Consider the following 26,669-nt stretch of genomic DNA (forward strand, 5'->3'; position numbering starts at 1 on the left):
CCCCTTAGGCTCACATCCGCCCCTCTCTGCGCTACCCAACCTCAGAAGCCGTTGACGGCTCTAATAGTGACGGATCGATCCCCCGCAATATTATTTTTCCCTTTTTCATTTGTTTTGTGGAGAAAAAACACGCAGAGGGAGTACAAGTAAGCCTCACTGCACACATCCGTCCTCTGCGATCCCCATCAGATATCTTCAACACATAATCCTGTTTTGAGCTTTTGTAAGAGCTTGTGCTAACGGTAGCTAGTCACGATTATTGCTAATAACGCCACGATACAACCTCGAGACAAGCCGGGACAAGACCAGGTTAGTAGCCATGTTTAATAATAAAGCTAGTGTATTAAAGTTTTTTTTTTATTTATTAAAAAAGAGGTTATGTTCGCAGTACATGGCTCCAGCTGTCCCGCTTTTCATCGGCCGGTGTAGGCTAACGTTAGCATGCTAACCGCGTAGCTTGTGTGTTGCCCCACGTCCTGGCGAAGATCTACCTTTTATATTTTACTTCTGTTCATGTGAGCTTTTACGTTAGCTCACAAGCTATTTTTTTGTGAATTGTCTGTTTATGTTTGGGGTGGAGTAGTTTGAGTCAAATTCGCATGCACTGACTGTCTCTTCACGTCAGACTAGTGAGTAGCTTGCATTCTGTCACATATTACGGATCTGATCAATTTGTTTTGATTGTGTATTAAATCGCAGTTCAAAGCCATTAAGCATGTGTTGTTAATTCGTCTCAAATCCTGATGCTAATGTGATTGTAGCCCTGGCCTCACTTCACCGTCGCCATTTTGTTTTGTTCTCGCCATCGTACCCTTTAGTCAAACCACAGCATCAATTATACGACCCGTTTCGTTCCTTGCACTTATTTTTTTGTGACTCTTTTAATGTATTTAGTCTTTATCTCGATGAATGTATCCATCTGACGTGATGTATATAATGAAACGCATAGCTAGGTCTGCGCCCTCCTCATAGCACGAAACATGGAGGCCGCAGCTAAAAGAAGCGAGTTTAACCAGTCAACATATACTGTTTACCGGCTCTTAAGATATCAACTATTGTACTTTTATATCAGATACTGGGCTTTTCGTGTGGTTGGATAAATAAAATGAGTGTTTCAATGAAAATGTGCCCTTCCCCCTGCATGGGCTGTTGGTAAATGTGTATAATAATCTCTACGCAGCTCCGGTTCGGCCAGATCTGCTTCATGTTGCGTAGAGATTATTTGACAGGTTTTGCGAACTGGCCATCACTGCTATTGCTAATCTCCATTGGCCCCCATTCAACGACAAGGGTGTTTAGTCCATTGCATTGTCGTTAATGTGTTAAATCGAGAATGCATTATGAAGAGCAGCTTGCTCTTAACGAGTGGTTTATGAGCGATTAAAATTCATCATAAAATTCATGGGTGAAGTGGCTGCTGGCTTGTGATTTTGTTCAACCTCTTTTGAAGGTGTAATTTGATTTCTCCCTTACAAAAAATACAAAGGTAAGTATATGTTTCGGTAAAATACATTAGTTACAGTTATCGTAACTACTGTAAAATCAAATTAGGCTAACATGTGTATTTCAGACGCTGTAAGAAGCTGTCAGAGACTGTTATTTTAGTTAATTGTTCTGCTCTGGATGTCAGTGAACGCTAATACATTGTTTATTGTGGTAACTAACTTGGGTAGCTATGGTGTTGTGGCGCAAGATGTGATTGGTTGTCTTGGGTATTTTTAGTTAGGGTTGTTGTTCATGTGCGTTATTGTTTCGTTTAAGCTAGACATTTCTAACGAGTTTCCATCTTTTAATATGACATTGTTTTGTGGAGAAACCCCTAGTACCCGTGTTCAAACTAGGGATGGCACCGTATCAGGTCTGAAACTGACGTTTTATCGGGTATCCGCCAACGATCCCGATCCAAATCCGATACCACATGTTGGTCATTGACGTTACTGTCAAGCTCAAATAATGACATAAATATCCTTCAAATCACCATTAAAACGCAGTCCATATAACTTGTGCATTTTATTCATGCTTTTACAGTCATCCAGACGCTTTGTGAATTGCAAAAGGATGTGATTAACAATAAATAGTCAGCATTCACAGCTAAGTGATTGAAATGTGGATTGATATACTAATAAAACAAAAATGAAATCAATAAATGAGAGAGAGAGAACGGAAACCATTTACAAACCAGATACAAATGTGTAAAGAGAACTGGCTTCTTTTCTACTGAAGATTTTCACTGGGATTACTCTTATTTATGCTGCTGCATCCTGAAGACTAGTTAAAGTTTGCACATGCTCTTATGTAATTGTTTTTTGTCTTTCCCCAGTAGATAAGAGCTGTACTTTTCTATGTTCCCATAGAAAGTAGTTCTGCTAGATTATAGCAAAAATCATAATCATGATTATTTTGGTCACTACTGAGATCACAAATATTTAACACGATTACTTTGGAAACATCATCCATCCATCCATCGTCAACCGCTTATCCTGTGTACAGGGTCGCGGGGGGCTTGAGCCTATCCCAGCTAACATTGGGCGAAAGGCGGGGGACACCCTGGACAGGTCTTTGGAAACATCATGATTTTTTTAATTTTTTTTAATGTAAAATGTAAACTGCACTGGGTAGTGGAGGATCCTATTGTCATATGATAATTATTTTATGTTACGTATGGTAGTCAAATAAAGAAAAGCCTCTGTCTCCATCATTTACAGCAGGGATGCTCACACTTCTATGGAATGAGATCTACTTTTTCATCATGTTATTGCAGAACAATCTGCCATGTAAAGTCTATGCATTATCACAATATCAACATTTCAGTAGTCGGTTGTGAAATTATTAGTGCAAGCATTTTCTGAGCACACGCTTTTATGCATGGTTCATTTTTCTCAACAGGCAGAGTGACCTGTAAGATGTCTCATAGTGACACATTACAAGAAATGCTGTTAGACACAAAGATATGCGCTTGAAGAAACACACTTTGTTATATTTTTAAGAACAGACAAAAGAAAAGCCTATTCTTGTGTCTGATACGCTGTTTGTTCCGAGGCGTGCAGCGCGGAACAGGCGTATGTAAAAAGTTATAACTTTTTTCGGTTTCATTTGTCTGAAAATAGTTTGCAAGAATGATATCGTCTTTGAGAATGCTGCAAATTATCTCCCGATCATCTCAGGAGGTGCTGTGAATTTAGTTCACTTTATTTCCACAGAGCATTTCTCGGTTAACATGCATTCTGAATGCAACTCTGCAGGTTCAGTAATACTGTATATACCTTTGTATTAAAGAAACAAATACGAAAGTAATTGAATCATTAAATAATAAAAGACACGTTCACCATGAACCTAAAATTTCCTTTTATTTAGGCAGCATTAATTATTACCAAATGCAATACAAAACAAATTCGTTAAGAACGCTCATTTGTCCGCATTATTTTGGGAACACAAGGGAATTTATTATGATTATTATTATCTTTAGATTTATAATTGTCTTAAGTACTTAATTTGTAGGCTGTTGGTAATTTTCCACCTGTTGTTGTTGATGACGGATACTTGCGTGATGACAACGAAAAGTTTTCATTTCTTATATTGCATGCATTTATGTGCAATATTGTGCAATCATGCATTTTGAATTTAGAAATGTCTTTTGTTTTAGTTTTCCATGTTTCAATAAATGAATAAAAATTTTAAAGCAAAATCAATAAAGCAAAAATATTCACCATGCCTTGGCGGGGGCGGGGGGGTGTTTGACAATGTAATCAGGTAGCGTAATATTTCCTGAGACGATTATTGATAAAATATTTTTTACATATTGTCCTGATCTAATACCCAGACTTGGCAACAAGACTTGTGCTAATATTAGATTAGTTTGAGAGAATTGCTTAGCCTACGTTAGTGGATTTTGCCGATAGCCAGGGTCAGAAATTAACTCTTCCAATATGGGGCAGTATTAAAAATTTGTTATTAAAGTTATAAAAATAAAACTTAATACTAATAAAGGATTAAAGTTTTATTTAACATTAGGATTATTTAACATATCTTAATTTTATTATTAAGGAAATTGTAGCATTTGGTTACATTTATATTTGTGATTTCTCATACCTAGGGCTGACGATTAATTGTCAAACTCTCTGAAAAGTGTAAATCCAGTAACCACATTGGGACATCCACAACAAAATAAAGTACTTCAGTTGTTGAAAATAAATTATTATAATAATAAAGATAAATAAATAATATAAAAAAAATCAAGTCACGCACATGTGTTCATCAATTGTTTGATGACAGCTCATTGCCTTGTGGAATGAGGTAAAAATTACAGTGATACATTTTCATCTCTGTAACAGTCAAGTAATTCTTTCAATCCAAAATACTTACATACCCACGACTTGCTTCCGACATGAGAGTATAAAAAAAGCAGTCTTTTATTTAAGGATAGTGGTCAAATTAAGCCATTTTACTATCACATAGTAGTTTGGCTCCTTTTTAAATCATAACGACAACAGAAATGGCCCTGATCATAAGTTTACACACCCTTGAATGTTTGTCCTTGTTGGTGACACACATAGGCTTAAATGGCAATTAAAGGTTAATTTCCCACACCTGTGGCTTTTTAAATTGCAATTGGTGTCTATGTATTAATAGTCAATGAGTTTGTTAGCCCTCACGTGGATGCACAGTCAGATACTGAGCCATGGGGTACAGAAAAGAACTGTTAAAAGACCTGCGAAACAAGGTATTGGAACTTTATAAAGATTGAAAAGGACATAAAAAGATAAACAAAGATATGCACGATTATAGCAAAAAATCATAATTGTTGATTATTGCTCTTGATGTTGTAATCACGATTATTAATGTTGATTAAAATTACCGTGATGTCACAAAGCAACCGTGTGGTTCTTCGGAGTAGCAGATTTCAATGGTGAATATGAGCTGTGCTCCGGTTTCTTTTAAGCATTATATTGTATTGTATTTTATATTGTAATTATGATTGTTAAGGTAAGATAAATGAAAATTATTGTAAATTGATGTCTTTGGTATAGAATAAATTGAATTACTGCTTAAATTATTAGTCCATGTACAGTAAATAATAAGGCATATTCAATATTCAAACTTATTAACAGCTGATTTAAATCGACCAAGTTACTGTGTTCAGTAAATCCTTTGGTAGATCTTCAATGGTGATCTTGTTCATGTAAGATCATCGTTAGATAATTTTTGGCCTCAATGGTTGCACTTTGTAAATTAAAAACAGTAAAATGCGATCGGAGTTTGTGCGATTCGTGAAAATGTTAACTCTACTGTACCAATATCAGCTGTGTGGCAAATGGGTTTTATTAGAGCAGACGCGAGCAATAACAATGACGGTGATTCCTGACATATGCTATTCATGCCATATTCTTTATGTTGGCTACACCTCCAAAACACACTTAGAACAGTGCATTATTTTATTGCTTTTTTGTACAAATCAAATTCACATTGGCCTACTTATTAACATGACAAAACAAAACCGTTATTACATTTGTAATAAATTGTACACAGAAATCGAGCAACGTGACAAACTCTCCCATTACAACGACTGCTGTCACTCACTGCAGGTTTACACTGTTTGAGATCTGCATTTCGACGCGAGCTCAGTGACGATCCACACAATGTTCTGCACTCTCACAAATGCTCTCATTACAAACAAAGCTGTCTAATCAGCATAATAAATTATTTACACCGCGTCTGTGCCTTGATTAGAACGGGATTGTTTTAGTTTTGTCTTGTTGCTCATTTGCAGTGTATTTAACATCTACGTTCAAAGCAAGCGGTGCAACATGCAATGAATCAAAAATAATTACAAAGTGCTTTTCGCTCTTGTTCTACAGCTTCTTTTCAAGTGTCAGAAAATGTTTCTTCAGTATTCATTTTTGTGTGCCACGCAAACCGAGCTAGCATAAAGCAAGCATCTGGGCATTCAGATGATTTAAAACTTGCGCATTAAGATTAGTTGTCATTACAGATAGGATCGAGGACTAATCTATGCAGCTCTGATTGGCCATTGCCATTTCATTGCTCAACGGACATGTTAGTTATTGGTTAGAACACTCAACCGCTGCAAAAACATGTTGTAAATAGAAGCCATTGAAGCGAGCAGACTTAAATTGAACAATGTAATCATCAGTGTTCACGATTACATGTTCGTGGCAGCCGTAATTGAAATCGTGACTCGTTTTTCGATTAATATTGCAGCCCTAATCCAAAGCCTTGAAAATGCCATCAGAACTGTTCAATCACTTAAGAAGTGGAAAATTAAGTGATTTCTTGATACCAAACCAAGGTCAGGTAGACCACGAAAGATTTCAGCCACAACTGCAAGAAGAATTGTTCAGGATACAAAGAAAAACCCACAGGTAACCTCAGGAGAAATACAGGCTGCTCTGGAAAAAGATGGTGTGGTTGTTTCAAGGAGCACAATACGACGATATTTTATAAAAATGAGCTGTATGGTTGAGTTGCCAGAAAGAAGCCTTTACTGCGCCAATGCCACAAAAAAGACAATATGTAAAAGTTACAATATGCCTAACAACACTTTGATATGCCTCACAGCTGCTGGCACACTGTAATTTGGAGTGACGAGATCAAAATAGAGCTTTATGGTCACAACCATAAGCGCTATGTTTGGAGAGGAGTCAACGAGGCCTCGGTGTCGACACTCATTCCTTTGACGATAAACGCGAGTCTGACCATCACCCCTGGTGAGATAAAACTGCGACTTGTCAGTGAAGAGCACTTTTTGGCAGTCCTGTCAAGTCCAGAGAAGGTGGGTTTGTGCCCATAGGCGACGTTGTTGCCAGTGATGTCTGGTAAGGACCTGCCTTATAACAGGCCTACAAGCCCTCAGTCCAGCCTCTCTCAGCCTTTTGCGGACAATCTGAGCACTAATGGAGGGATTGTGCTTCTACCTGTCCTGCAGGTGTGATATTCGGATGTACCGATCTTGTGCAGGTGTTTTTACACGTGGTCTGCCACTGCGAGGATGATCAGCTGACCTTCCTGTCTCCCTGTAGTGCTATCTTGGCCTTCTCACAGTACGGACATTGCAATTTATTGCCCTGGCCACATCTGCAGTCCTCATGCCTCCATGCAGCATGCCTAAGGCATTTTCACGCAGATGGGCATCTTTCTTTTGGTGTTTTTCCAGAGTCAGTAGAAAGGTCTCATTAGTGTCCTAAGTTTTTATAACTGTGACCGTAATTGCCTACCGTTTGTAAGCTGTTAGTGTCTTAACAACCGTTCCACAGGTGTGTGTTCATTAAACGTTTATGGTTCATTGAGCAAGCATGGAAAACATTGTTTAAACCCTTTACAATAAAGATGTTAAAGTTATATGATTTTTACAAAATTATCTTTAAAATACAGTGTCCTGAAAGAGGGACATTTCGTTCGAGTTTATATATTTTGCACGTTTATTAGGGGCAAGTTACAAATCAAAAAGGGAAATGGAAAATGCACACAGTTGTCACGCGGGGGTCTCAGGAGGTTAAACATGATTTTTTTTTGGGGTGTTTCAAACTAAAAGTCGAGTTTGAATTATTTTCTGTGGTAATTGACAATGTGCCACAAATGCTGTCAATCAAGCTTAACTTGTATTGAACCCAGAACATTCTTTTAAGCTGTGCCTGTTCATCAGATTAAATGAGCTGATAAAAAAATTATTAATGGGCTTAGGTGATTTGAGTCACTTGTTAAGGGATTTTCCATTACTGTCCGTTACAGTGATGTGATGCGGTTTAACTTGATAGATGACAAACCAACCAACCCTATGACGCTTTCACTTAACAATTCTACTGTTCACCTTGATCCTGAAAACATAGGAAGGCTTGAAAGTGAACACCTTTGCCTCCGCATTCTCTTTCTCTTTCAGTCTCAGGACTCACCATACTCAATGAGCGTACAGCGCAATGTCAGAGCGCTCTGGGCAAACAGCAAAGGGGAAGGATGGCAAAACCAAGTATGCGTCTCTCAACCTGTTTGATACATACAAAGGAAAGAGCCTTGAAGCACAGAAGCCTGTTGGTGAGTTGATGTCACTTAAACCAGGTGGCTATTGGATAATGCTGTTTAGGGATTATATTTTGTTATAAGCTACTATTATTGGTAATGCAGTCTTACTAAATCTTGCCAGTAGTTAACACAGCAAATAATTTTAGTTATTTATTAATGGTAATAGAAAAGACAGCAATTGTGGAATGCCCACTTTTCACAATCCAGTCAATTCTCTTATAGTTAAAATCAATTCTTGCCCTACATTTTTCTTTTATAATATCCTGTTTTAAACTGAAATATGACGCCACCCAAGTAAAATGGTTTCTGAATGCTTTTACTGTAAGAAACCACAAGAGGTGCTAATGTTGATTGAAATAATTTGTAAGTCCTTGCCACTACTACAGTGTCAAACAGCTGGAGCATAATAGAAAAGAGAGTGCATACTACACGATGTGCCAAGGCAACAGAGAAATCAAAGAACGTATTCAGGTTTTGCCTTTGAAAGAAAATGGATATCATTATCTGTCATTTCTAATATTATTAAATCCCACTCTCAGTCACCCTTGTGCTTTTTAGACAGTTCCCAGTTGTTTTATGATTGCGAAGGACAGCCCACTGAACTGTCAATCTTTGTCCTAGGACAGAGGTTTTCTTGTGATCATAATTTTCTCTCCGCACATTCCCTGCTTATGTTTTATTCAGTAGCTGATCTACCAGATCCAAATAGTAGTCTCTGTTTTCCCAAATACAATTCTCCCAGTGCTTCAGGCAGCTCGGCTCCAAGAAACAAATGGGGGATTGAGAGTCTGCACACACTTTTCACTGTCTGAAACCACCAACTTGGTCCAGTATCTCAAACTGCGTGACGTATTTTGCATAGCCCAAGTCTGCAGTGAGAGTGTTAAAGTAGCATTTTTGGCCTCAAGTAAATTTAGAGTCAACCATTTGAAACAAATAAAAGTTTCACCATATTCACTGGCCAGCCGAGCATTCATAAGCTGTAATGGATGAAGGGCTTTGACATTCTCACAAATGCTGCAGTGTCATCTCCTCAGTCTCAGATGGTGTTCCTCAAGATGGCGTTCGGTTTCTGTGCTTGTTGATTATTTAACCTCTCTTGCTCCTTTTTTTCCCTTCTTTAGTTGCCCCTCGTCATGGCTTACAGTCTCTTGGTAAAGTTGCCTCTGCACGGCGCATGCCCCCCCCTGCCAACTTGCCTAGTTTGAAGGCGGAGAACAAAGGCAACGACCCCAACGTCTCGCTCGTTCCCAAAGACGGCACAGGATGGGCAAGCAAGCAGGAACCAGCAGACCCAAAGAGGTTAGGCCACTTACCTACCTAGATGTTTAAGAAATAGGGATGTCCCAATACCTTATTTTTTTTGAGTGAGTTCGGGTACTGATAATTTTTTTGGTACTCTTAAATAAATAAAAACTTTAATCAAATTAGAGTATAACAATTTGGGCTGTCAATCGATTAATTTTTAATCAAATTAATTACATGGTGTCCCGATTAATTAATCGCAATACAAAGACAATACAAAAAGCGGCTTTAGAATACAAAGTATTGTTTACAACCATATTATTGATCATAAGACAATCATTGGCATTCAGTTCACAGCAATCCAGTTCACAAGTGAATTTGTCAATCAGTTGGAGATTTATTATGAGGGCTTGTTTAAGAGCCCGTCAATGTACACCTGTGTCAGACATGCTTGTGTAGCGTCTCAGGTGGGTTGCGTCATAAACATAAAATGTTTAGGCCACTGTGTCAAGTTAAATATAGTTTAATACTCAATCTTTAACAGCATCTTGAGATCCCTTAGTTCGAATTTGCACTCCAAGTGTTTTGAACGCAAGAACATGACGCATGTCTGCTGGATGGGTGTTTTCTTCACTGTATAAACTGCGCGTTGCCACACAGCTGAAATTTCACTTCTCTCTGGAGTAAACAGGTGGTACTACAAGCTTGCATTTCCCAGGAATCTGGGAAAATCGTTAATTCAGTGCGATTAATAAAATTAATCGCACTGAATTAACTCGTTAAATCAAGTGCTGCACAACGGAGTAAGATATTGCTTAAATATTAAAAAATTACCATTTGAATTATTATTAGTATAACAGTGAATATTACATCACTTTACAGTGGTGATATATTTCTGTCATACTTTTTTCATTTAAATAGGTTTTATTTTGAAGTGTTTTCTGTGGGGGTTTTTTTTATCCACGGAGCTCTGACGTTATGATTGTAGCTTCCTACTCCAGAAAAGCTGGTTGCTACGTGACTCAAATAGATTATTAAACCGCAAAAGGCTACTATTTAAATACATAAATGTGTGCCTCGCACTAAAAAGAGAATTAGTGCTCTGCCTGCTGTCATCTGCTACAAAGAGCCCACAATGCTCATGGCTAGGGCTGGGACAACGCAGATGACGTCGACGCAAAATATGCGCGTCGATTCGTCGGACCCAAAACAAAGATGGCGGCGCCGGCAAGTGGTAGCAACACGAGTGGCTCCTCAGACTATCAGAAGTGCAAGGCGGCATGCACTCGTTCCTCTAAAGTATGGGAATTCTTTAATTTAAAAGGAAACAATTCCGTGATATGTCGTCTTTGCAAAATGGAGATGGCCTTCCATTCTAGCACCACGGCAATGCGCCAGCACCTGAAGAGGCGCCACCCGGTTGCAGCTGCAGATGACAGAGCACCGTAAGTTTTTTTTCAACTCCCCACTTTGCACTCGATGTTGGAGTAGGCTATAATACGTTATCGACACCTAAAGTTTTCGCTTATAGATATTAATAATGCGCTTGTAGCTATGAATGTCGTGAAAAATACATAGAGGACACTGACAACGCGCTGACAGACAGGACCAAGCAGGTAACATTTAATAAAGTCTCAACTTTCAAATTTGGTCATTCAAAGAAAATTAAACCATAAATAGGCCTACTATTTTGTGGCTCTTTAATGTGTCGTGACAGATTGCCTCAGTTAAAGCTGCTCGTGAACCGATCATCTTTTCCTTGGTTAATTTATAGCATCAAATAGGCTAAACATGAATGTAGCCTACATCAGAAGGACTGTTGTTTTAACCGCGGAAAGATGTGAGTACAGTAGTCTACAATCCATTATTCAAATTCAAATCCACCGACGTTAATCTTCTCTCTCCTGACTATTTTGTCGGACAAAAATGGAGTATTATGATTGATTGATCAGATCGCCAGTCAATCAAACTCCCCGCAAATGTTTTTTATTTATATACATTTTATACACCCCCACCCCCGATGAAACCGATATTACCGGTGTTGTCACAAGTCGATTAATCGAATCGGACTGGAAAAAACGAATCGTTAGATTAATCGATGCATCGAAAAAATAATCGCTAGATTAATCGTTTAAAAAATAATCGTTTATCCCAGCCCTACTCATGGCGCTTTCTGTGTATGAGAAGAGGATCTCTAAAAGGTATGAGCACTTTTTTTCTTTATGCCTGCTCAACATCAGCTCTTTTATCACAATAAATTGCAGCTTTTGCTGTTAAATAGTCTCACTAGGACATGGCATGATTTTATTTTGTGCAATGAATGTTTACGTAATGACATTCATACATTTTTAGATGGTTTCGGTTTTTGGTATCGGAGCATTTTGTACAAGTACAAGTCCATTACAAGTCCGGAACTGAAAAAAAAATAAAATCATAATTTTACTTGTCTTCATGTTGTTCCAAACACTTATTACATTCTTTCAAAACATGAAAAGATACAATTAAGAATATAACTATAAAAGTCATTGGGATCTGGATATCTAAATTCCAAAACAACAGTAAGCCCATAATACTTATTTTATATTCCAAGTCTTCTGAAGACATATGATGGCTTTTTTTGAGGAACAAACTGAAATTTAAAGATCTTCTGTGGAGGGAAAATTATCAGCAAATAACAGATTTTGGACTGTCTGTCACTATTATATGGCTTTAAAAGTCTTCGACTATAGTCGTATGCACTACTTCTATGAAACATTTATGGTGACAATGCAACAGTTAACTGACAGTGAGCTTAAATTGTCCACCAATTTCACCACAGACCACCCAGATTCTTAAATCAACTTGTTTAGAGAGAAATAATTAGTCACATCCTGTTTAACACAAAGCTCTTATGCTCCATCTGTTTTTGATTGAACTGTAGGAAACTCAAGCACAGACATAATTATCTTGGAGACCTTCTACATCCACTGTCTGTAAATTCACTGTTATTGGGTACATGTGAATGCCTGTAATCCTTTGAAACACAGGCTAATCTAATAGCTGTTTTAAAAAAAAAAAATTTATCCTTGTAGTACCGATGTATTGTCCGAAGCGCAGCCGGAGTCGCAGCAGCCTGTGGCCTCACAGACACCTGTGCCGAGCATGCCGAGCATACCGAGAACACCTCCAGCTCAAGAGGTACCGTCACACAAACATTATGCATCTCCAACAATCTGAATGTTCTTCTACATCTAACCTTTGAGCTTACCAAGCCGGCACATTTTAGCTGTAGTTGTTGTATGAAAAAAGAAATTGCTAACATCAATGGAAATATATTCAGACTTGACTATGGAAAAAGTAGACCCAGAATTTTGTGGTTTTCAAAACATTTAATTGTTGCTTCAGGCACATTCTAATGTTTGACACTTCTGTTTGTCTCTTAGGCCCAGACTCCAGTTCTAGCCGTAGGACCAAAGTCCTGGGCTCAGGCCAGTGTTACACATGGAGTACAAGGAGATGGTGAGTTACTGTGACTTGGATCATGCATACAGATTCACTATTGAAATTCACTATGCACAGTAAAACTGGATTAATTTAATCCATGAATGAAAGTGTCCAGTAACTGAGATTGAGTAGTATTCAGCTGGTCATGTGATGCTAGCATGGCTATCCCTATGTGGGGTCCCTGCAGCATGTAGAATAAAAGTGCTCTTGTAAGGTTACCGATATGACTGAATGATATGATATGAGTTTTCAGTAGCTAAAATCGGTCTGATGTGAGATGCTGCTTGTCAGTGAGTCGGCATAATGTGGCTGATACATGCCGACTTTACGTGTGATCGTGTTGTTTGATTATCGGTTGTGGCTGTGTGCGTGAAACGTCACGTAAAACTGGGATTTAGCATTTTGTTACATGCCATGTTATTTTGAAAGCTAAACTGTTTTGAAAAAAGCTGAGCTACTGTCACCCTACTGGAAAGATTTGTTGGGTTAAGAGCCACTTTAAAGTAAAAAAAAACATTTGGTAAGAAACTAACTCAAAGAAAACATTTTGTATAATATGAATGAATATTAGGACTATAATTGGTTAAGAAATGTATATTTGGTTAAGGTTTTGAAGTCCAAAATGTCATGGACATTTGTTGTAAAATATCTGTTTGGTATGACTGGATACAATTCTAATGAAGTACAACTTCTCATACTTCAAAGCTAAGCACCTCCCTTTGGTCTCTTCACAGGTGGAAAGGGATCAAACCAACCATCGCCATTCTCTCGCGAGGAATTTCCCACCCTGCAGGCGGCTGGAGACCAGGACAAAGCTGGCAAAGAACAGGCCACTGCAGATCAGTGGTATGGGCCCGGACCAAGCCTCCGCCCCCAGAGTAAGCAATCGAGTTCTGCTCTCCTTTAAAAAACTCTTGTTGTGATTTGTCTTAATACATGTGGTGTTCATATAATATTTGTATCTTCTAATGCTTCTGATATGTATTGTTTTTGTATTGTATTGGTGTTCAGTACACTCTTAATAAACAACTTGTTACTTTCTGTTCCAGACGTAACGAGTTGGCGGGATGGTGGGGGCCGGGCATTGGCACCCACCCTGGCTGGGGAGGGAGTTGCGGAGGGCGGTGCTGGGGGAACCATGGTGATGGAGGGTGCTGCTGGGGCCCCTCCCATCCCACCGCAGAATGCGTCCTCCCATGGGCTGCCTAGAACCCCCTCAACCAGCAACCCCGCACTTCCCCTCCCCCAGCCACCCATTGGCCCACAGTTCCAGGCTTACAGAGGGATCATGCCTCCTTTTGTAAGTTTTTCTGTTGTTAAGTGTTTAAATGAGGACACAAGTGGTTGCAAACAAACAAACAAATTGTGCTTAAGATTGTCATTGTATCTTTTCTTGTGTTGGTTTTGCTTTAATTTGTTCTGTGCATTCATTACCTTCAACCCATTCTGTTCTGTCTGAATATTTATCCCCAGATGTATCCACCATACCTACCCTTCCCACCCCCATATGGTCCACAGGGACCTTACAGGTATCCAGCCCCAAATGAGGCCCCAAGGTGAGTGATCATTATTGTTCATATGCTCAATTAATGATGACTTCAATTTTACCATCTTGTTGCCATTTTTTAACCCTCTTCTGACTCCCATGTTTTTCTACTCTTGCCAGGTTTTCTCGTTCACAGGGTGGCGTAGGACCAGATGGGCGGCCCCCTGGTGGCCCCCGGGGTGAGGTGGTGAAACGCCCCTCCATCCTCAAACAGGATGACCTGAAGGAGCTGGATGAGCTGGACCATGATGGAGATGATGGCTGGGCTGGTAAGAGGAAAGCTCTCAATTCCACTGGCTAATTAGAGCTGAATAGGGCATTTGATCCAAGCAGAATATCAATTAGAGTCTTTACACAATAAGTGTTTTTCCTGTCATTCATGTTTCCCGACTTTGGCCTCATTAAAATTGTTGTAGGCTCTTTTGCTTACAGCAAGGGTAATTCAGTTGATGGGTAGTTTAAAATTTAAAGATCAGTTTGCTCGCACAACACACTTTCAGTATGTACAGCTTGCAAAGCAATGGCAAACAATCTGTTCTCACCAGAAACTACATGAGGCTAATCCTTTATTAGCCATCAATGTAACCAAAGGAAATGCTTTGATCCATTACAGCTTTAATGTGGTCTTGATTCTTTAGTATTTCTGTGGTTTATTTGCATTATAGTTTTTTATTATATAGCTACGGTGTAAAGACCCCAATAAATCACTGGATGAGGGCAGTTTTCATATTATTATAATAATATATGATTTATTTTATAATTAATATAATATTGCATATTATTGAAGACATTAGCCTTTAGTTGATTAGTCAGCCTGGGAAAACCATGGTTTGATACTGCTATTGCTAGTCAGTGTCAGGTGGGCATGCCATGGTGTGAGTTTTGACGGTTAGATTACCATCTGAGAAAAAAATCATAAGTTACTGGTAACCGGTTTTATGATTATTTGCACCTTATCTTATGCAACAGCACTGAGTAAAAAAAAAAGTTATATCATTACAATTGCAAGTGTTAGCGGATGCATTTCTTAGGGATATATTGATGCTAAGCACAGCCCTTCGATAGGAAATCTGATAAATTCTCATCAAATAAATAGGGTTAAAATAAGACTCGCTACAACATGGGGCAAAGCGTGGCTTATGCGCATCCCGGGCACTGAATGATACACTTTGATGTAACCAGAGTGCTTTGAGTAGCTTCAAACATGCATAACTATATTTAATTTTGTGTGGGCAACCTGTAGTTCACAACATCTAACAGTTTTTTTCTTCTGCAACAGATTATTAAAGCAATCTGTTGTCTCTATGCTATAAATAATGAGGATGATTTAAGACGCAACATCTCAAAGTTTACCACGCTGATAATTACTCATATGCACTAGGGCTGCATCTAACGATTATTTTGATAATTGACTAACGATTATTAGAACGATTTTTCGACTAATCGACGATTATTACAATGATTAATCATTAGCTCATAACTGTCTATTCAGCTTGTACCCAACTTTAAACGTTGAATTAAACGTGCTTGTTAACAAAAAAAGAGGGCAAAGTCATCTTTTTAAAATACCTCTAAAGGACATTCATTGAATAAAAGGCAAAAAATACTTTTTAAAGTTTAATTTAAAGAAATTCACTGCAAAAAAATCTTAGTTTACTTTAATCAAGTGTTTTGGTCTTGTTTTCCATTTTAAAATGGTCTAAAAATCCTTAACCAGACACATTTACTTGGGGAGCAAATAGGATATTTAGACTTGCTTTAAGAGAATGTATCTTAAATGTAAGTGGGTTTTTTTTATTATTTGGATGTACTTCTGCGAGAGCAGTAAAGACAAAATATACTTTTATTCAAGATCTATTCTCTAAAGGCAAGTCTAAATATTTGATATGCTGCTTCTCAGGTGAATGCATCTTTTATTAACAGATTTGTAGATGTTTAAAAATATTTTTTATATAATCTTATATTCAACTCATTCTACATTAAATGAGATCAAACGACTATTCGACAACAACATTTGTTAACAATTTTTTATTGACTAATCATTTCAGCCCTAATGTGCACCATGCACTGCCAGCATGCTTAAACATTTAAAAAAGCTGCATCTAAAAATCACAGCTAAAAATATTACATTCTCTAGTTTGTTGTTGGATGACTAGTGGAACATCCTGTCCCATTTGTAGGATGTGTACATTTTATATAACTTATGTCAGCATGTTTTACATCCATTGTCTTCAGTAAACATCAGTTGTTCAAATGCTCCTAGAAAGCCAATTTAAGTAGCTTTTTTGCTGGATATGAGTCTGGTAGATCGAATTCTGTCTAACCAAGACATTTTTAATTGCGGTTAATAATGAAACCATAAAATTGCGATATGGCAGGTAGTAGGGCTGCATGATTTGGAAAAATTCATGGTGTGATTATTTTGAAAAAATATTTTTTCTAAATAATAGCTAGAAAATGATTCCTTTTTACCCACATTTGGTAATGTTTTGTCAATGTTCTTCTGCCAATAAAGACTTAAACTATTCTTTGAGGGTTAACACATAAGATCCAAACTCCTTTTCACTTCAGCCACAAACAAAGAAAAAATATTAATAATAAAACAAACATTTTTATTATTTTTTTGTATTCAAATTGTACCATTTTGCCTATTTTATGATAGTGAGCCCACTGTTCATCATCTTTATTTTTAGAACCCAGTCAATTTGAATATTAGGTATGCTTTGAACAGGATTTTTACAGTCGTTATCGATCACTGATTTTCTTTTTATCTAATCGGCCAATATTGATAATTTAACCTTTTCAGTAGCTCAGTCATAACTGGTTATATGTAAGCTTTCTGCTCCCTGTCACTTAACTAAATTTCGCTGTTGGTAATACAATAGTTGTAGCCTAGTTTTTGCTGACAAATGTAGTGTAGGTTGGTTAAATTATAATAAAATAAACACAAAAAATATTCATATTTACAATAACATTTTTATTAAATACCTTTTAAATGTACCTTTTGGTTATATATTCACTGTCCTCATTTTATTTATTTATTCTTATTCTTTTTAATGATGTTATATTTTACGAAGCATTATCTTGTAGTATCTAAATACTGTACATTTTATTTTAAAATGCACATCAGTTATTATTAAAACAGACTAGACAAAGCAGCGCAAATAAACTTTGAAGCTAGTAGCATAAAGTCATATCTTGATTTTGTTTCAATTAATTGTGCAGCTTTAGCAGGTGGTGTTTTACAGTCAGATCCATAAATATTGGGACATCGACACAATTCTGATCTTTTTGGAATCTAAAAGGAATCTAACAAACAAGATGTGCTTTAACTGCAGACTTTCAGCTTTAATTTGAGGGTATTTACATCCAAATCAGGTGAACGGTGTCGGAATTACAACAGTTTGTATATGTGCCGCCCACTTTTTAAGGGACCAAAAGTAATGGGACAGATTAACAATCATAAATCAAACTTTCACTTTTTAATACTTGGTTGCAAATCCTTTGCAGTCAATTACAGCCTGAAGTCTGGAACGCATAGACATCACCAGACGCTGGGTTTCATCCCTGGTGATGCTCTGCCAGGCCTCTACTGCAACTGTCTTCAGTTCCTGCTTGTTCTTGGGGCATTTTCCCTTCAGTTTTGTCTTCAGCAAGTGAAATGCATGCTCAATCGGATTCAGGTTTTTTCCCTTAAAAAAACTCTTTGGTTGCTTTCGCAGTATGCTTCGGGTCACTGTCCATCTGTACTGTGAAGCACCGTCCAATTACTGTCCCATTACTTATGGTCCCTTAAAAAGTGGGAGGCACATATACAAACTGTTGTAATTCCTACACCGTTCACCTGATTTGGATGTAAATACCCTCAAATTAAAGCTGAAAGTCTGCAGTTAAAGCACATCTTGTTCGTTTCATTTCAAATACATTGTGGTGGTGTATAGAGCCAAAAAGATTAGAATTGTGTCGATGTCCCAATATTTATGGACCTGACTGTATGTTGACATTCTCATTCCATTGGGCATTTGATTGAACAAAAATGTGTACACGCCATGTGTGGTCATCTGTATTTTTATCCATTTTCCTAGAATAGAGAGACTATACTTTTTGCTTTGTTTTCAGGGGCACAGGAGGAAATTGATTACTCCGCCAAGTTGAAGTTCAGTGATGATGAAGGAGAGGATGACGGGGATGAGGAAAGGTCTGAAAACAAAAATGGACCCCGGTAAACAAATTTCTTTAATTTTTTTTTTTTTATATTTTTTTTATTTTTTTTAACTGCTTTCTTTTTGACTGCTTTTTCATAATAAATATGGTACTTTTACCTCAATAAAGTTCTTATTTTCATTCTGCCTTACCAGGGAGGCAAAGGAGCAGCAGAGATCCCAAGATGGACCTGCACCTGTTTCACGGTCCCGAGCATCTGACAGTGGAGGGGATTCACTGTGCACCCCTCCATGCAGTGCTGACGATGGCTCCGCACCCCCCTCCAGCAAGCCAGGCTGGGCCGAGGAGGGAGGAAGTAGCTGGGGCAGTCAGACAAATGCAGTATCTTGTCAGGTATGTAATCCATCACTCCACATGGATGCAAACCTTCAGTGTACCACTGGCCTCTGCCCACTAATGTGCATTCTCTGTGAGGACAGGAACATGCTTTAGTATTTCCTGCATGACTCGCTGATTGATACATGTGCCCATATGCAGGGGTGTAGGCCTGGGCAAGGTGGCCCAAGGGAGCAGCCCTCCCCCCCACCAGGGCCACTTGGACAGGGGCCCTACTCCTACTACCACCAGGTACATGGGGAAAGGGTCCAGGATAAAGGACAACAGCGACAAGCACTAACAAAATCATGTTGGTGATAATGGAGTTTGCATTAGTGAGCTTTAGTTTTACATTTCTAACCCTCCTCCTCTCAACAGGACCGGCCTTCAAATCAGTCTACAACCTCAAGCCCTAACCTGGCCCCTCAGAAGCTGCCCAGCATTGCCCAAGCTCAGCAGCAAGCAGGGTCAGTGCCAGGTGGGCAGTCACCACCTCCCTCCGGCACCCTGCATTCTCAGCCACAGGCCGAGGATGAGGACGAGACATGGAGGCAACGACGGAAGCAGTCATCATCAGAGATCTCTGCCGCAGTAGAGCGTGCCCGTCGTCGGCGTGAAGAAGAGGAACGGCGGATGCAGGAGGAACGTCGTGCAGCCTGCGCAGAGAAGCTCAAGAGACTTGATGAAAAACAGCAGCAGCAACAGAACATGAAACCCAGCTCCCCCAGTGAAGCGCCTGCCAGCAGCCCTAGTCCCTCTTTGTCTGCGCCCGCCTCATCTCCTAATGCCAGTCAGCCATCCTCACCCTGCATGGACCCAGAAGAACCTCCACTGTCATCCGCTCAGACAAGCGGTGCGACATTGGGAATGAATATAAATAATAGACAGAGGGCTGGCAGCAACAGTAGCCATGATTCCACCAATGGTTAGTTCTCCATAATTCTCTATTCCAGAAAGATGTCCATTTAAGTAAGATGTTGAGCAGTCATATCAGTGTTGTATGACATTACATAAATATGTTGTTCTTAACATTTCTTCTTCACTCAGAGTCTCAACAGATTCTGCAGCCTCAAGTTACACAGCATCAGCAATCCCTGGATGTCCCTGTGTCTGGTGATGGCAAGGATGAACCTGTGGTAGGTGGGCCATGTATCCGCGGCACTAGAGGTGGAGATGATCCTGTGAAGGTCGAGAGTGTTGGTGGAACAGGACGGCAGGGTAGTGGTCCTCCTGGACAGGGCTTTTCCAAATATCAGAAATCACTTCCTCCTCGTTTTCAGAGGCAACAACAGGTCAGTGTGTTTTCTTGAGTGCATTCCTGACAAATTATATATTGTATATACTGTTGTACTACCTGTGGGATTTTACACTGTGCGCAAACTGTGCATGATGTTTCATAGCCAAGCAGAAATGTTAAAATATTTTTTAACTCATTTAAATCTCTCTGTCCTCAGGTTCTGAAATTATTTAAAGTCTGACCACTATGAGTACAAAGTGTAACTTGTATCATTGTATGAACAGGAGCAACTTCTCAAACAACAGCAGCAGCAGCAGTGGCAGCAGCAACAACAGCTGCAACATAACCAGGTTGCCCAAAATCAGCTCCACTCCCAGCCTCAGAATCAACAGGGCCCCTCTCCAGGCACCACTTCACAGTCTGGGCCCAAACAGCCAACTCTTTACCCCCCTGGTTCAATGGGACGGCCTCCACCTCTTACCATGAACTTTGATCCCCGCTGGATGATGATGTCCTACATGGACCCTCGTATAATGCAGGGGCGTCCCCCACCCATGGACTACTACCCTGCCAGCATGCATCCTTCGGGTTAGTAAAAATCTGAATGAAGTCAACTGTAAATAGTTGACCAACAACTTTGCTTGTCCAGAGAAAATAATGGCTTTTGTTTTTCAGGGATGATGAGTCGGGAGCGTTCTGATTCAGGTGGCTCTGGGTCAGATCCCTTTGATAGGCAGCAGCATAGTGGACCTCCTCACCCACATCGTGGCACCCCCCCCATGGATCCTAAGCTGGTTTGGGGGCCAGATGTTTTTCCAGGGGGTACTGAGGGTAGGGGATTGAGCTCACCCCTAAGGCAGAAAGCTGTAGAGGAAGAGATTATTGGCAAAGGTCAAGGGTAAGTAACAGCTTAAAAAAAAAGTTTAAAAGTTTAAAGTTAAAAAAAAAAATTGGGAAAGATTTCCAAACTGTTTCTTTCATAAAGTTTTTTTTATTTAATTTGAGTTTTCATAAGCATAAATTTTTTTTTTTCTTTTCTAAATATTTCTAGAAGTGACACTCCTCCACTGCGTATGCGAGAGGGAGGCACAGCCCCCATTCAGCCGCCAAGTGTGGCTCCCAGCTCTCCATCTGGCTCATCCAACCAAACCCCACCACCTTTGGCAGTTCAAGTTGGAGGCCAGGGTACTGGCCACCATGTCCACCATCAACCCTTTATGGGCGGAAGAGGAGGTTACAGTAACTACTCTGACAATGGATCCAGGATGGGCTCCCACCTGCAGCAAAGGGCCAGCAGTGGGGGGTCACTGCATGGTTTTGGCCATCAGGAGGGTAGTCAACCAAGCCAAATTTGGGGGACTCCTCATCCCCATTATGATCGTAATGGCCGGTCTGATCACTCGGCCTTGGAGAACAACTCTCATCACCAACACCATGCACCACCCCATCATTTCTCCCTTCATCCTCATAAGCAGGAAAATGGCAGGGAGCGAGAAAAAGGAGGGGAGACAAAAAAGAGTGGTCCCTCACCTCCACTCCATCAGCCGTCCCTCTCCTCCTCCTGCTCCTCATCATCATCATCTTCCTCAGCCAGAGAAGATGGCAGTGGGAAGCTATCCCTACATAATCAAGTCCCACCCCAGCATGAGCATGACACTGGACCCACTCATGTTCCAGTAAGAAAACAGGACAAAATGGGAAATGCACACAATCAGCCCCCACAGCATTCTTTGCAGCAGCACCACCCTAAAGCCAACCCTCGCAGCCGGGAACACAAAACTGAGACACAGTGGGGCCCAAGGCCTAGTAGCAGTAACGTGAGTGGTGGCTCATCCCATAACAGAAAGGTAGGATCTGGTATGAGTGGAAATACTGGAGGGGAAGAATCCATAAATCAGTTGGCTGAGAATAAGTCCTCTACCCAATCAGCAGATGGTGTCACAGTCAAGCGGGCAGGTCCTATTAAGAGACCAATTCTTAAAGAGTTGAAAAGAGAGGGTGGTGAAGGTGAGGGAGGAGAAAAGCCAACCGGAGGCTCTGGGAAAGACAAGGAACAAGATGCTTCTCAGACAACCACCAAACACGAATCAGCCTCTGGGGCTCAAACCTCCTCTGCACCCAGTGGGAAAGATGATGCTGTCTCCTCAAATAAAACAAGATCTGGTGGAAAGGAGCGAGGTAACACTGGGGGTACAGGTAAAGGATCCAAAAATGGAGAAAACTCAATTCAAAATTCTGGATATTTTGCTCCTCAATCCAGAAGGGAAAGGGAGCGCTCTTTAGAAAGAGGGAGCACAACTTACCATGCATCCTCATCCAGAGGTGGCCGATCAAGTCGTGGTCGAGGAGAATTTTATGGGCGAGGTAGAGGCTACAGGGGGACTTACACGGGCAGTACCGGTGGTGGAAACCGTGGGAAAGCGGGTGGAAGAAGCAGCAGGGACTACAGGTCAGCTGCCAACAGTGGCTGCCACCATGGACCTTCTAATCAAGAATACAAGAGGGAGGCATCATCTGGCAGTGGTAGGCATGGACATGGGGGCCCTCAGCCAAATCCGGGACGTGCTAGAAACCGCAGTGAGACCCGAAGTGAAGGTTCTGAATATGAAGAGGTGCCAAAAAGGAGGCGGCAGCGGGGATCTGAGACAGGCAGTGAGAGTGCTGGCAGTGATCTTCCTCACTCTGACAAAGAGGACCGCAAGCATAACATCAAGACTGGCAACAGAGAGAACCCAACAACAGGTCCTTCATCTTCAGCTCCAACCAGAAACTCCCAGACAAGAGTGTTCACACCAAGGGGAGTGCCATCAAGACGTGGTAGAGGTGGAGGTGGTGCTGGTGGAGGTCATCATAGAAGTGGAGGCAGTGCTGGAGTCTCTGGCGGACACCGATCTGGACCTGGCCCTGTTTCCCATGGCTGGTCTGCAAAATCTTCAACTGTGCGAAAGCAACATATATCCTCCCAACCATCCCCTCCCAAAGATTTGGGTCATGGAGCTAATGGTGAAAAGAAGAAAATTAGTGACCAGAGTCAAAGTGCAAATACCACAGTACCTAATCCCTCTGTGCCAACTGTCCAACAGGGGTCCATTGAGAATGGAAGTGTTGGGGCTCAACTGTCCTCAAGTAATGTTCCGTCAAATCCCACTGGCTCTACTTTACAGGCACTTCCTCTGTCCACTCCAGATGGACAAAGTTTCCCACCCAGGGGATTTGAGCACCCCCCTCGTCGTAGACGCCATGGACGATCTCAGCATCAACAGGATAAGCCTCCCAGGTTCCGCAGGCTGAAGCAAGAGCGAGAAAATGCAGCCCGCATCAATGTAAGCAGTGGAATTATTGAAGTTGTAGCTGGACAACAGCAGAGGCCTGCTTCTACGTTGCAGAATTCCCTGCAAGAAACAAATAGCACTCCCAAAGCATCTGCCACAGCTGTCGCAAATGCAAACCACAAAGTCTCCACAACTTCTAATAATAATAATAATAATAGCAGCCACCATGGGGTTGGAAACCAAAATTTGAATAGTCACTACCACCATCACTACCAGGGCAACTCCCAGTCGCACCCCCAGCACCATCTTAACCATAACCCAGCAGGGGGCGCCAAGTCTCCAGATGTCTCTAACCAGAACTCTGACCAGGCAAATGAGGAATGGGAAACGGCCTCTGAAAGCAGCGATTTCACTGAGTTTCGCGAGAGAGGAGGTGGAGGAGGTGGTAAATCCTATTCCTCTCACCACCACCACCATCACCACCATACAGCAGGAAGAGGTGTCGGAGGCAGTGGAGGTGGCGAGAGAGAGATGACGGCTAAAGAACTAGCCACCAGCAAGAGAAGCTTCTCCAGTCAGCGCCCTGGAATGGAGAGGCAGAACAGAAGGGTGAATCCCAGTGGTGGTGGAGGAAGAGGCCCCAGGGGTCTGCTCATTGGTGGTGGGCCTGTAGGTGGAGCTGGCAATGGTGGGCCCAATCGTGGTGAGAGGCGTGGCAACTGGCCTTCCCCTAAGAACAGGAAGTGATTCTTTTTTTTTTTTGGAACCATTTCAAATGCATCCCTCTTTCTTTGGCCACTTATTTCAGTCCATTTTCTCCCTAACACTTCACTATCATTGTAAAAGATTAGTTAATAAGACATGTACACACATTCTAGCTTCCTTGGTTTATTGCTTTTTTTATCCTTCTGTTGGAAATTCACACTCAGTGCCCTTTCACGCTCACATAAATCCCAAGTTCCCCAGAGATTTGACATCCTCCCCCCCTCTTTAATGGAACTTTTGAGACTGAAAATACAGTCAACCATAAGATACCATTTATTGTTGCATATACAAGCACAATATGGCATCAACCTGACAAAAGTATGCTTAGTTTGTGTATGCTAGGCATGTTAATTGTATTTGTAGAAGAACTGTCTTGAAACATATATGGAAGGCCAGGGTAGATATTATGTAACAGTGTATTCACATTGCATAATTTTGGATTGTGTATTCAGAAATAGAAGTCACTGTATTCTCCTTCAGGTTTGGTCTTGGAAGTTCCTCTTTTAATGAGAACAAATGTATCATAGATTTGTTTTTCCTTCTTGTGTTTTGAATTCTTCCCCTTATCAAGTTTTAATTTCAACCACGCCCCTCTTTTAAAGGTGAGGGTATCATTTTTTTTTTTTCCTTCTGCAAAGCGGGTCATTAAAATTCAAAATTTTAACTTAACCCCCCATTCATTTTTGGTTTTGAGCTCATCATTTGCTACTGTGCTTGCTCATCCAGTACAATACTACTGCGCATATTCTACTGTCATGTCCGGTTGTTCAGACCTACATGGTGTTTTTTCCCCACTTTGTTTGCAAGTCATTCATTCTGCTCATTGAATTTGGGTTTTCAAATAGTTCCACTAGCTGTTTTGGCTTCCGCATGGAATTGTAATCTAGTAGTGTACATTTTACATGCTTATTTAATTAGATGAAATGATCTTACGGTCCCTAAAATTCCCATTCATGGATCATGTGAAATTAAGGCTGTTTCTGTTTCAAGTCAAATGACTATTGGCCTTAAGTGTCTGATCCTCCATTAAAATAGAATGTAATTTTTGTTTTAACATCAAGTACAGGTTATTTCTGTCTTGCACTTATATTAAGCCAGTAAACTTTCCTGAACTCCTGTAGGATGAAGATTGTTCAGTTTTGTTTTTCCTCCATATGATTAGCTGTATACTGGGCATCTTTTTGACTAGATGTCACAATGCAGTTCCAGGTTATTGAACATGGAAACTAAGTATTGTGCTATTGTTATATTCACTTAGCAGTTCTAGGACGTGTAGAGAACCGCTCTTTGACCACCCTCTGCATTGTAAATTCCCTTTATTTTAAAAAGACAGTTTAACATAAGCTCTTCTTCCATTCTGTATTTTCAAAGTCCCCCAACACATGTGTGTGATTAATGGGCAGTTGTCTTACTTGCATCTTTTTACTGAGCTTCAATTTACCATCTCAGTGAGACATGTCTATGCCAAGGAGTCTGTGGCCCTTTTTGAGTAGTGTTACAAAACAAGACATTGGTTCTGTGTACAATATGCCTGATGTCAAACAAAACTTGCCCATCATCTCAACTCTTACGTCACGCTAGTGAACAGGAAGTCTGAGCCCAGGTTAACAAGAAACCACAAACGCTTGACGTCTAAATAGAAACGGATCAAATAATTTTTCACTCCTCATTTTGACCAGCATCTGTATCTTACTGGTGTAAGTTGGGGTTTGTTTGTTTTCTGGGAATGCCTTGATCTGATCAACAATACTATGTAGGGCTATTGAATGGCATGTATGTGTGAATAGGGCATTTAAAACGTATGTGTGAATTAATTTGATCTTTACATTAAATGTGCTTTGTTGACGCTTTGTAAAAGGCAAATTTGAGTCCTTATTGCCCACTTTTTTCGACACTATTATGTTCATTTTATCTAGGATATTTTCATTATATACATTCAAGTGTGTGTATATGTTAATCCAAATGAAGTGCAGTGGTAAAAAGTAAGATCTGTATTTCTTTCCCCTTATCTACTGTGGGGGAAAAAGGGTTTATTTTACTTTACTCACAGACATTTAACAAGCCTGGTTTCATCCTTTGATGAAGCTTGGTGGGTCTATTCATTGGAAGCCATTCACATAGGCTTCCTGTGCTGTTTATCATCCCTCTTAATCTCTTAATCCATTGTTGTGGTCACATTATATGTACCAATATTTGAATAAAACTGAATAGAAATGTGTATTCCTTGAAATACTCAAGAGATTGTATTATACTTCTATACCAAGGTACCTGAAATTGTTCCTGCTGTCCTAGCGTTTATGGCTTATTATTGGAACCTTGATATACACACATGTATGTATATTGGTATGCATCTGAGTTTGTCCACCCCAACTTACATTCCCACTCACAATTGTTGCCATTTTTAAGTTCAAGGGAGCAATGTACAAGCAGAGAAGTGTCTTATTATAATAAAAAGTATACAGAGAAAAAGTTAAATAAAAATCTTGTTTTAATGGAAGATCTGTGGTTTGACTTTTATTTCATCATCTGTGTATTTAGGGGTGTAGAT

General features: G+C 40.1%; 1 protein-coding gene across 3 annotated transcripts; it reads left to right on the top strand.

Moving 5' to 3' along the window:
- Positions 1-29: 29 nt before the first annotated feature.
- On the top strand, positions 30-26,612 carry LOC127650312 (protein PRRC2A-like). 3 transcript variants are annotated; one of them, XM_052135645.1, is made up of 17 exons: positions 30-146; positions 7,895-8,046; positions 9,159-9,336; positions 12,351-12,456; positions 12,702-12,777; positions 13,497-13,640; positions 13,812-14,062; positions 14,236-14,318; positions 14,429-14,577; positions 18,428-18,530; positions 18,667-18,865; positions 19,010-19,099; positions 19,226-19,772; positions 19,895-20,139; positions 20,369-20,672; positions 20,760-20,982; positions 21,136-26,612. In XM_052135645.1, exons 2-17 carry the CDS (start codon positions 7,932-7,934, stop codon positions 24,101-24,103), a joined length of 5,781 nt encoding a protein of 1,926 aa, XP_051991605.1. In that variant the 5' UTR covers positions 30-146; positions 7,895-7,931; the 3' UTR covers positions 24,104-26,612. The 3 variants fall into 3 exon arrangements, with proteins under 3 accessions (XP_051991605.1, XP_051991604.1, XP_051991606.1); XM_052135644.1 differs by having other exon boundaries at positions 43-309; XM_052135646.1 differs by lacking the exon at positions 19,010-19,099 and having other exon boundaries at positions 43-309.
- Positions 26,613-26,669: the final 57 nt, after the last annotated feature.

Source organism: Xyrauchen texanus, chromosome 10 (assembly GCF_025860055.1).
Source record: "Xyrauchen texanus isolate HMW12.3.18 chromosome 10, RBS_HiC_50CHRs, whole genome shotgun sequence".
In the NCBI taxonomy this organism is placed as follows: domain Eukaryota; kingdom Metazoa; phylum Chordata; class Actinopteri; order Cypriniformes; family Catostomidae; genus Xyrauchen; species Xyrauchen texanus.